Below are 12386 nucleotides of genomic sequence, written 5' to 3' on the forward strand. Positions count from 1 at the left end.
CTTTAAGTAAAGCTCAGCATACATAAATTTAATAACTTTGTTTTGTAGAAGGCAATTTTTTTTCTACTTTTACTTAAACACTGATACTATAATTAAGCAAAATTCTGAAGCATGGCCATAAAATCTATTAATTTTCCTAGGACTTCCAAAACAAAATGGTTCATTGCACCAAAAATATACTAAATATAAGAATATTATTACTTCAAACGCATAGTTGTACTGAACCTCTAGACAAGCAGAGGTGCTATGTAGTTCTGGAAATTTTGATGCCACCTACCACAGTCACACTGTAGTGACTTCTAAAAATGAAGGTCATGGCAACTTCATTCATAACCGTTTTTCCTATTCGCACCTCATCTGACTTGCTGGTGGGTTAGTTTTTCAACTCAAAGATATGCAGCCTCTTATTCAGCAGCAATAATTACAGAAGAATTATGGGTAGCGAACATAGGGACACCACACGTATGAACAGGTTAAATTTAAGATTATTTATGACGTGCTGGCACTTCTGTTTAGGAGGTGGACTGGGGGCAGTTCTGCACAACTTGAATAAGCTATTTCTCTAAATTTTTCATAAAAGTAAAATAGCTGTCTGCCAGGACACTGCAGTTTTGCCTGTGTGTTTACCAGCTCCTCAGTTCTGGGAACCAAGTGTCCTAATGCAAGGATGCAGTTAAAACCAGAACTTATTTCTGCAGCCTGCTGAATGGCCTGGAAAACTCAGGGATGAGCTAACTCCCTAAGATAATCTTGCAAACTGCATTAGTCAAAAAAAGAAAAAAGGAAAGCAATGCCCTGGCCAAAAAAAAAAAAAAAAAAAAGCCAATATGGGGGGACTCTGTGCCATTAAAGTGTGCAAGGTGGCTCCAGGCAGGTACCACAGAGGCTATCTCACTTGAGGTCGAGTGAGATCCACCTCTGCAGGGTTAAAGGAAATCAAGGGCTGCATTGGGAAACTGGCACTGCTTGTGGCTCATGTGAGTGTCTCACACACTTTAATTTCAAGGGATCCAGTTTCTGCCATGGCCTGCATCTGCCAAATCCCATGAAGAAAACAGCGATATTTTCATGGAATTTGCTAACTTTACAGAACACCCACAGCTGTGAGGGTTACACTTTTCTTAATACTGCACTTGCCCCCAGCTCAGAACCGTCCAATTTATATTCCTGGAATTCACAAGTATTTCTTCAAAGGGTAGCTGACAGCTTATGGATTGTGCTGATTCACTCACTTCACTCACTTAATACATCTTCTGTCCACTCCCTTGTCCTGACTATTGTGTTCAGTCAATAAATTTTTATTACAATAAATTGTTTCACATGACTGTCATCTCTCTCACTAGAACGCAAGTGTTCTGCAAAGGAGTGATCTCTTGATCTAAGTGGTGTTTCCTCTCAGATATATCTACATTATCAGCACCTTCTTGATCCACCTCATACTGACTTCCATTGCAAGCAGTACTGCCTAATATACACTATTGCTTTAAAATAAAAATACCTGAAGAAAAATTACACCTTGTGAAGGAAACATTCCCCAAGGAAACATTATTTAATTAACAAAACTCCTAGGCCACCACTCAGGTTTTTCTTGCTGAAGAACAGGTCCAATCCTGTTTTCTGCTCATCTGGGATGTAATTTTTTCAGAAAGGCAGAGGATGTGGTGGGGAGCAGAGTTATGGTCTGGGTTAGAATTGAGTACTGAAAAAAGACAGGCTCAGCCATCTGGTCAAACCTTAGGCCTCCTCTCCCTAAACTAAGAGCAGCCACTGACCTAAACAATTCAGGAATTGGCAAAGTGTAATTGCAATAAGGAGGTAATGTCTGCCACAAAAGAAAATGGGAGTCACCAAAAAAATTTATTCCCTCCTGGGAAACAACAGATAAAAATCAGTCTGAGGGTAGGCAGATGGACAGATGCTGCAACAGGACTAAATCTGTTCTCAGGTATTTGCAGATAAAATTTCTTTGTAAAGAGAATAAACAATTCCAATAGAGATACAACAGCAATTTGGAAGAAAATGTTCAGTTCTGCAATTTTACAAAATGTTTGGTAGGTAGAACACTTCATTCTGATATGCGTGGGTCCATTAAAATGAACAGATGACTACATCTGGAAGTTGGCCTAATACCTCACCCTTTGAGGACATCTCCTGTTCAGTTAGGGCATTTTAACTGATCACCATCAGCCATAAAATCCCTGAACCTTTGCCTCACAAAAACAATGGCTTGTCTTTCAAATATGGTTCCTACATTCAGTTAGGTAATAAAAGTGTTTATTTGATAGACATTATTACAGTAGAGAAATATGCATATATTCCTACTGAAAAATAACTTGCTATAATAAAATAGTAATAAAAAAGCACAGATCGTTATTTTGTATCATTGTACTTTTCTGTGACTGAAACTAAAACCAATTGGGGATCACGCAGAAAACACAACTAAAGGCAGAGTATCAAAATCTTTTGTGTAGGGCATGCAACAATAAAGCTCAGAAAGCCAAACCCCTCTCACTTAGTATTATTTCCAATGCTATCCACTGTTTTTCAAATCAGTTTGACTTGTGTTGTAGCTCTTCAAACAAGGCAATCATGAACAAGATAACAGCCTACGTCAGCTCTCAAGCTCAGAAGGCCAATCAAGTGAAATCAGAAACTTTCTTGTGTTTGTCCATATAGAAGGGGATAAATCCCATAACAAATGCTCCTGTAGCATTTACACAGGAATATCCCCTTTCTAAGCCTACCCTCCCTTCTCCAAGAGCTACACCAGTGATCCCAAACAAATTCTGGCAGCTCCACATAGCCCTAACATCACACAAGAGCCCTTAGAGGATAACCAGCCTCTCCAGACATCACTGTTAAAAGGTAAACAAAAGGAAATCAGCTGAGGAAGAAGCAGATGAAAAGAACTGCACATGTACTCAGAGTAAATTATACCAGACAGGTAAGAGAAATGGACACCAGAAGTCCTGTGAGAGTAAGGGTTATTTCCAAAGGCAGATTTGGAGGTTCTGGTCTCATCTAAAGCACACTTTCAGATTTGAAAATCTCAAAAAAATAACAGTATTTTTTCAATCTGTGCTGTCTAATGATTCACATTTCTTCTGCATGTTTGATTAGTTACAGAAGAGCTCAATACATAAGGTTTTCAGAAAGAAAGATAACGTTTTGACAATTTATTTTGACAATTCAGTACATTAGATTAAGACCTTACCGCAACACTCTGCTGTGAAAGAATAATGTCTCTTTCAGTTTTACGCCTTATGCAATACTTGGGTGTTTCTTTAGAGCTATATATGAATTTCAAGCATACACAAAATCAACACAATAAATGTAGTTATTAATTTTTAAATGGTTAAATTCTTCCTCATGCCAACAAATACACTGCTGGAACAACAGATCAGTTCCAAATGAACCGAGTTATGATAGCAACATGTTTGAAAATTCAAGAAAAGAACATTTCCCTTTTTTGCAAAAGAAAAATAAATGAGAGTTTTTAATTTTATAGGAATAATGTACTAAGTAAACTATCAGTGTAATATTTTTGCAATTTGTTTGTTAGAAATTTATAAGGTCTGTGGAATTTAACTTTTACATACAGTTGTTTTTATGGCTGACTAAAATACATTCCTTTCAACTGGACAGTCACTAGCACAGACCCATCTTGAACATGATTGTAACAAAATATGTGGGTTTATGTTAGCCTCAAAAATATTTTTAAATACCTTAAAAAGGGGACCACAAGGAATAAATAAAAAATTATAATGAATTAAAAAATTACTTTGAGAAACTATTTCAGCCAAAGGGAAGAAAAGATAATGATTTGTGTTACGCACAATTCTGCTCCCCTCATCTCCTGCACATGCTCTTATGGCAAAAGGAAAGGAGAAGAAAGTGCAAGAAATTTGAACAGAGTTCAATGGAAAAACATTCAAAGTCCAGACAGAGAAGATTCAAGGGAAAAATGGCTGAGTCAGAGTGAAAAAGGAGGACAGAATTGTTAGGAAGGTTTTCCTCATAGCTTTTAAACGTGACCTGGCACCATCAAACTTTGCACATTAGTAAAATAAATACTTGAAGATTTTCTTATATGTAAAATAAAATTATGTCTTTTCTCCAGATACTGTGCTATTGGTATGTTCCTGAGGGGGGGAAAAAGAAAAAAAAGAAAAAAGAAGAAAAAAAAAAAAAAGAATAAAAAAACAAAAAAAAAAAAAAAAAAAAAAGCTCATTAGTGCTGCTTATTAGGAACACTGTTTGCAAGTAAATGAAGAAAAATCAGGTTACACAGAGTAACCTGGTAACTCAGAAAAAAGCCCTGATCAGAGAGCAGAAGCCCAAGTACAGAACTGATGATTATCTGTCCAAAAGAGAGGACACACCATGGAATGAGTACAAGACAGGCAGAAGCAGGTGAGAACTCACCACTAGAGCAGTTGGGTCCTCCCCAGCCAGGCTCACACTGACAGATGTTGGGAGCAATGCAACGGCCATGGACACACTTATCAGCACAGTGAGCTGTCAGAGAAAGGAATAATAATAATAAAATAAATTAGAGAACTCCTACCACTAGGAACAACATTCTTTAAAGTATTTTACGATAGTTCTAACCCAGTTCTTTTGTGCCTCAAGTACCTCTTAAAAGCAAAGTAAATACCAGTGTATTAATGTTTGGTGGCATCTCTTAAAAATATTTCTCACTTCAATCTCTTCTATTTCTCCTAAGTTTGAAGACTCCAGCTAAAAATGTGTTAGTATTACTCAAATACTTCTGAGGAGATTATCCGAATTTAATGAAAAAAGAGTAAAAGTATGATCTACGTTGGAAACCCATCTGACCATGGTCCTGGGCAAGAGAGTCTGGTTGGCCCTGCCTGAAACTTGGATGGAATGACTTCCACAGGTCCCTTCCAACCTCAACCATCCTGTGACTCCCTGAAGCAAACCCTCATGCCAAGAAAAAGAGAGGAACTTCAGCAGGTATCCAAAGAAATGCTCTTTTGCAACAGCATGGATAAAATATGATTTGCAACACACCAATATTTTACTGTCTTTTCCAACTGATTTTTAATATCTTTTCCAACTTTTCCAAATGACTACACAGTTCAACTGAAGGATAAACAAACAGTGACAGTTATTAAAATAAAGCATTACATATAAACCTTATGAATCACTATAACCTTTATTTTAAGTGCTAAACAAGGCTTCCTGAAATTTATTTTTTCTTTTTTTTTCCTTTTTTTTAATGATCGGCAAGCATGTTTCTAAGTTATGTCTTACTTTGAACAGACCTTTTGTTTGAAACATCTAAGAAAAAACTGAAATGGCTTTGATATCCAGCATTATCATTGACAGAATATAATATAACTAAGAGGAAGAATCTCTGAGCAGCAACCATTTGCTGGCATCATATTAATCACAAAATACCCCTAGCTTTCCAAAACACATACACTTTAATAATTTCCTTCTACTCTGAACAAAAAACTTTGAAAATGTGCACAGGATGAGATTTTTCTTTGTATCAACATTAACAGAGAAACTAAAGCAGAAATCTGACTGCTATACCAATGAAGACAAGGGGAAAAAAACCAAAGTGGATATTAAAAAGAAGTTCAGTGCGGCTACATGTAAATCACTGTGGTTCTGAATAGATTGAAAATATTCTAGATTAATTAGGTGTTTAGGTAAAATACTTCCAAATGTTCTCAGTTTTTCTCTAGTTAAAGATCATGAAGCACATTGGTCATCTTCACCACACATTCAGTGTATCCAAGAAAAAGGAAGAACACAGAAAAATTAATATATATATAAAATAAAATTTTTGATTATACGGGATTCCAGCCATTAACTGCTTATTATTTCTAACAAGCAACTTTTCAGACATGCACTGAAATTATCTTCTTTAGAAACAACAGGGGAGACAATAATAATTTTTAAATGTTTCATGAAGCAAGGCATTAACACAAAGCATTGCTGCATATTTATGCACTATGGAAAGACTGAGTTTAAATAGTACACCACAATTTTCTGTTAGTCTTCTAACTTGACATGAATCATTTGTATCTTTGAAGATTCTTTCCTAATTAGTGCTGCCTTGTGCACTGAGGCTCTCCACAAACCAAATGTGTAAAAAACCTTGCCAGCAAACCATGAGGCAACAGGAGGTCACTGCAGTGAGAGTAAACATGCAGTGAGAGTGCTTTTATGAATAACCCAGGGAATGCAAACATGCTCAGCCCAAATTTCTGAGCACTGAGCCTTAAATACAATAAAGCAACGCTCCACCACCTCCTCTGTGGGACAGCTCGAACAGAATAGAAAAAAATAAAAAGTTGCAAGATACCAGACCTATTTCCTTGCACTGCCACTCATGCCATGCTGAGCACACAGATCCACATTCTGGATATACATAAAAGTCTATTCTCTAACCAAAAGAAATTATTCTCCAGACATCTTCTGGGCTAACTGCTTCTTGGCAACTGAATTCTACCTCTCTAAGAGACAGCACATGTAAAAAAAAAAAATTTGCAGTGGACATGGGGATGAGAGAACCAAAATTCACTACACAGAGCTACAAAGGTGAGTACAACATGAAAAGCACCTAGAAGAAGCTGACAAGACATGAATGACACCAGGAACAGATAAACTACTTTCTCTTGGTTTTCTATGGAATTGTTTGGCATGGCATTAAAAAAAAAAAAATACTTAAAAGCAGATGCAGGTGAAAAACTTAACATGAAGGGTTTTTTTTTTCCAACTGACCAGTGTCAAGAAGCACCAAAACCTCCCCAGCAGCAGCTGCCATGTCTTCTTTTTTTTTTTTTTTTTTGCAAGGGAGAGCTCAATTATAGTATGAAAAGCAGTCTGGGTTTACTCTTGCATCTTTGCTATTACATCTTATCTGTCTTCTTCTTTTGTGCCTTATTGTTTTTCCAAGATCTTTTCTACAATCTTGCCTTCATTATCTGATGTTAAAAGAAAACTTGAAAAAATGTATTTTTATCTTTGATGAAATTTTATGCATACATTTTAGGATCTGTTGCTTTTTCACTTCAAAAAGCCAGCCATAAACCAGTTAACATAAATTGAAACACTTTGACTGTAATTATGCACATAAAGTAAATGACTGCAAGGTTTAACTTCAACTTCATCCAAATTAATCAGGACGAGCATTTGTCATGGGAAAAAATCAATTCTCTATTAAACTACATTATAAACATGTTTTTTCTCAAATAAATTCTTCACTTCTATACTGTATGCTAGAACATACCCCTTGTCTGATCCTTTTTTCCCATGCTTGATGGCTATTTCCTCGTAAAGTGAGTGATACCCAGCTATGCCTTAAGACAGATGGTTCATTTTGTATTTCATGTTTTGAGGAAATTCAACAGGCAGAGTTCTCCATTAAGGTTCTTAGAAATGTACTACAATGCTAGAAACTAAGTTAAGTTAATGTTCAAGCTGCCAGAACATCATTCCACCTTTGCTTGTGTGTCCATCTACAAGAAAGCCACATATTTTTTTCCAGACACATGCTAAAAAAGAAAAAAAAAAAAAGAAAAAAGAAAAAAAAATTGCACTTACTGAGTAAGCTTCTAGTCTGTAGCTAAGCCTAGCATCCATATGCCAAATTTCCTAGGGATTGTCACAGATAGTAGCAGACAAGTGGCAAAAAATTCTTTGAAATAAATAAGAAATTAAGTCAATCATTCAGCCTGGGGTGGAGTTGCTAAGGCCAGGAGTCAGCTCCTTTATAGAAATTCACAGAATTATTGTTCTGCCTTTGTATCTGCATTTAGATCACCTCAGAAAGTGCATCAGGTCTAAACATTGCTACATGCCCTGAAATTTTTAAGAGCAAAAAAAAAACAACCTGAGGTCCAGTTAACCTACTGTTCTACAGAGGTACTGGCAATAGTGAAGACAGAAGTGAGTAATTTGTACATTATTTACATGCTCTATAAACAGGAGTTTATAGGACAGCACCAAGCAATCTTTTTTAGTGAAAGTTAGTTAGTACTTAATAACAAGGTATCTACACTTTTATAAAACAGTCCAAGTACTGATCCCATACAATGTTGGATTTAAAATTAAAATACAATTTCTTGTCAACCCACCTGAAGACAAAATTAAATGGCACAACTAATAAAACACAGATTCCTATTATTTTTGGAGAAGAAGCAATGAAGTTTCAATTCACACAATGCTGAATCATACCAAAATCACCTAGCAATAGCCTTTTCTAATTTACTTTTCTAAATTGAGAAGTCAAAGAAACAAAAAAAACCAACAAAATATCAACAGCACCACAAAGATTTTAGCCTTTTAGAGGCATCTTAAGCCCTTCCACTAGGTAAACAAAATAATCCACACTGCACAGAAAAATAAAACTGCACTAATGGAAACGCTCCAGCTGGAGATCATGAAGACTGAAGGTCTCTATTGTCTTCCAAGGTCAAATGAATGCAGACTCAGCTACACTGAAGGATGTGTATTTTCACATAATTTAAAGTCTGAGGCATTCCACAATTACTTCAGAAGTCAGAGCACACATGTCCTGAGTATCATTATCAGGCACATTTTTATGTAACAACAGGAAAAATTAGTATGTCCAATGGCGTTTGAATTTTTCAGGTGCTGAATATGATTGTGTTAATACAATGAATTTACTACATATGCTATAGCTAGGTAAAAGCTGCAGTCACATAACAGAATCATCATCACACTTGTTATCACATGATGTGTAACACACTTTAAAAAGTATTCTACCGAATAAAAAAATTAAATACCCTTATTCATACACACTGTATAAAAACCAAATGTAGTCAGAAATCGGTTCTTGTAAGTCTAATATATGTATATTACAAACAAAAGGCTAAAATCATTGCCAATCTGATATCAGATATATTAGGGATTTTTTAAATATTGACCTTGTTTTTGCACATGCAGCAAATGTTTTGAATCAAAGCTTTTTTTTTTTTTTTTTCCTTTCAAATTTGAGGATGAAAACATGTTCTTAACAAATACCATTTTAAGACCTCCTTGGGTCTGTACAGGGTCACACTAAAGAGAGAAAAACTGAGCCAAGGTAGCTGCCAGACTCCCCAGACACAAATTTTCCCAGTTTTGGGTTAGATGAGGAGATAGGGCTGTGTGCCACCCAAAAACAGATGCTGGGACCTCCAAACAGTTGTTACAGACCTCTGTATCTCAAAGACAGGTTCAGCAGGAGTCTGCTGGGGTCTGTTGCAAGGAGAAAATACCTCCCTCATGGTTTTAAACCTTGTGTTTATTTACTGTGTTGGAAAACACACTGATGCTTGCACTGTGCATTTTCCACACGATCATTAGTTAAAACCACATCAAGGCTGGCTGACCACTTGGGACATCTGAAATCCAATCATTCTGTCATTTGCATCTGCACAACCCCAGCTGACTTCAATGAGAGCTGCACATGCATCACTGATGAGTAACTGAGTTCCTGCAACTCAGCCTTCACAAGCCACCCATCAGAGGGAGGTCACACCAGCAGAGTGATGGATGTGTGGAATTTCAAAGCCAAAACAAAGCTGAACTTACGGACACACATTTCCCTGCTTTCATAGAATCCAGGGCAGCACTGGGATTTGCGCCTGTACATCGTTTTCTCACCATGTCTGTAGGCGGTACGGTAACTGATCCTAAAGAAAGAAATTAGTGTTTTTCGCATACCTTGGTTCAGAAACAAGACAGGATATATTCTTACACATTTTAAAAATATTCAGGTGTCCTAAGAAAAGAAGAAAAAATGCACCAAGTGGTTTTGATTTATCTGTTGCCAAATTCAAGAGTCCAAGGGGTTACGTGACATGCCTTAGGTTCATGGATAGTCAGAAAGCAGGAAAAGAATTGGGAATTTTTCACTTGTGATGGTTCATTTATGGGTATATTCCTCTGAGGAAAATGCTCTTTACAGATGTCACCAGTTTTCAATCATTCAACCTTTGCTTGCCTTCTGTTTGCACAGGAAGTTTCCTTTAACAAATATTTTTACTTTTCTTTCAAGAAGCATGCGCTTACTTCCCTCAGAACATAACACTGCAAGCAGCAAGGGGTCCCCATGATATTTCTGAACAAATGCACCTTGCAGGGTCTGGAGAATTTTGTTTTTCCCAAGCTGTTTGTTTTCTGTTAGCACTCCATGGGATGGTATACCCCAACCTGCTAATAAAATGTACATGACTTCGCTTGGACAGGCATTTTTCAGTTGACACAGGTAACAGCAGTTAGACAGGCTGGACACTACAGCTAAAAATTCCTACATACGATGCTTGATCCTGAATCAAGAATCTTAACAATATCAGCAAATTGTCAATATTAGGATTTATACATCACCTGTGTCGTGTGCACTTGAACCAGTTTAGGATGTCAGTACAACTGGTGTAATAAATCTGATCAAAAGGATGTGGATATGACTCCTGCACTGTAACTGAGTAACTGGAGAGAGACAGAGAGAAAAAAGGAAGATCATCAAACAAGTCCTTTTAGTACAGTCTCTTTTAATTAGGTCTTTTACAGAATCCTGTTACAGAATGGAATAAATGTAACAAAATAGTCGTGTCAAAAAAATGAGACAGAAAGCTTGCAAAGAAAAACAAGCATGCAGAGTCATCATGTTTCTACTGTGTAACACATTTGATGAAATTCCACTACTCAACATATAAAGAAAATAATGCTAGCCTAAATTTTTTTTAGATCAGTACACCTGTATCTTAAATAGGAAACAAATGCAAGTAGTGTGTATTATGTATTCTCCTGTGGAAACTTTCATTAATGCAACTGGATAACTGAACAACTAGTTAAGGAGCCAGAAAATTAGGTTTCTCCTGTTATCACTCAAAATAGGACTTTCTGAGGAATTTCTTGTAAAAACTGTATCTGGGCCTGTAGGAAGACATCCAGTACACTTAGATACTTCGTGAATGTCAACACAGAAATACACCTGAGTAGTAATTATTGAAAAATTACAATACACACATACCATCAAACAGACTATTCAGCAATCAGAAATTAATAAATACTGAAGACCATACTTTCTCTTGCTCACTGGATAATTTTTAACAGAGAATCACCCACATCACACCCCACCACCAGAAATACTATATGAAATCCTAGTATTATTATTTGCCAAATTACACAATTATGCAGTGTCCTAAAAACAAATCCATGCTGAGAGCCTCCAAAGCTGTCAGCAGGGCAAGAAGAGCAGAGCCCTGTCACAAAAGCGGAAAATACTGAATCATCCTAGAAAACTCTTCAAGAGGCTGTTTGTGCTGGCAGCCAGTCCTGGACTGCACAAGGGAGCTTGAAAATACAGGAATGTGTGGCAAGCTCCTGCAGCAGGACTCATTCCCAGGACCAGCCAAAACACTAAACAGCCTGCCCAGCTCTCCCTCACTTTCACTCACACCCTCTCTGACCCCTGAGCACCCACTGCAGAGTGATAGCCAGTCTCCTTATCCTGCTGTCACCATTTACACCAAGGGGAAGCACATCCAGAGTCATTCACCCCTAAATGCCCACTCCCTGTTTTCCTGCATGAACACAAGCAGCCCTAATCCACTCAGCTGTTCCAGCCCAACAAAATATCAGTGCGCTGCTGGCGCTTGCCTGAGGCTCTGCACTCTTTCCCTGAGGCAGGGCATGCTCTACCCTTCCTTGCAGCTCATTTGCAATGACCATTTTAGTACTGAGGAGGTTTATTTTTTATTTAAAGCATACAACAGTGCCAGTGGCAGTTAAGAGCTGCCGTCTGGGGCTTTGCCCTTTCATACTTCTGTCCCTTCATCACCTGCTTTGGGCAGCAGCGTGAATGTTTCACCGAGTTTATTTGGAGCTCTGCCCCATTTCTGAGACACAGCCCAAGAAGAAACAAAAGTTCACGCAACAAAGTGGGCATGCTTGCTAGATGAGTATTTCGGTATATTTTTCCTTCTGCAGACTTTTAATAGTTTGTTTTTAATTATATTACACAGTTGTATTCCAGATTTCTTTCCCATTTTGCTTTCACTATGTTGTAGCTTCTCTCAAAAATATTTTTATATACAAAAACTGTAAACAAAGCACACAAAATATAGGACAATATCCAGGAACATTGTCGAAAAATGCCTGACTACTATGAAAAGGTATTTAATATGCTGACTACTTGCATACACATTGTTTTATGAATTGTATACTGCAGCTGAAGCAGAGGTGCCAAATGCTTCACACGAAGCTCAGGTAAATTCCCAAGGAAAGTCCTAAAGTGTTTGGTTTAATCTTTTAAATAGAGAGACTTTGTTAAAAAGTAAATACAAGTTTTAATTTTCCTTGTAAAGATTCAGCCATAACAATCACAAATGTACAGT

The 12386-nt window shown here is 37.1% G+C and overlaps 1 protein-coding gene across 1 annotated transcript in view; it reads right to left on the minus strand.

The window, feature by feature from the left end:
• Positions 1-12386, minus strand: part of MEGF10 (multiple EGF like domains 10) — an 81717-nt gene that overhangs the window by 49551 nt on the left and 19780 nt on the right. Inside the window, exons 3-5 of the mRNA XM_066340066.1 lie at positions 10375-10476; positions 9580-9680; positions 4426-4518 (exon numbers count right to left, since the gene is read on the minus strand). Of these exons, the coding sequence (XP_066196163.1) occupies positions 4426-4518; positions 9580-9680; positions 10375-10476 (296 nt within the window). The remainder of the gene's footprint in view (positions 1-4425; positions 4519-9579; positions 9681-10374; positions 10477-12386) is intronic.

This window comes from Sylvia atricapilla, chromosome Z, assembly GCF_009819655.1.
Source record: "Sylvia atricapilla isolate bSylAtr1 chromosome Z, bSylAtr1.pri, whole genome shotgun sequence".
Lineage (NCBI taxonomy): Eukaryota > Metazoa > Chordata > Aves > Passeriformes > Sylviidae > Sylvia > Sylvia atricapilla.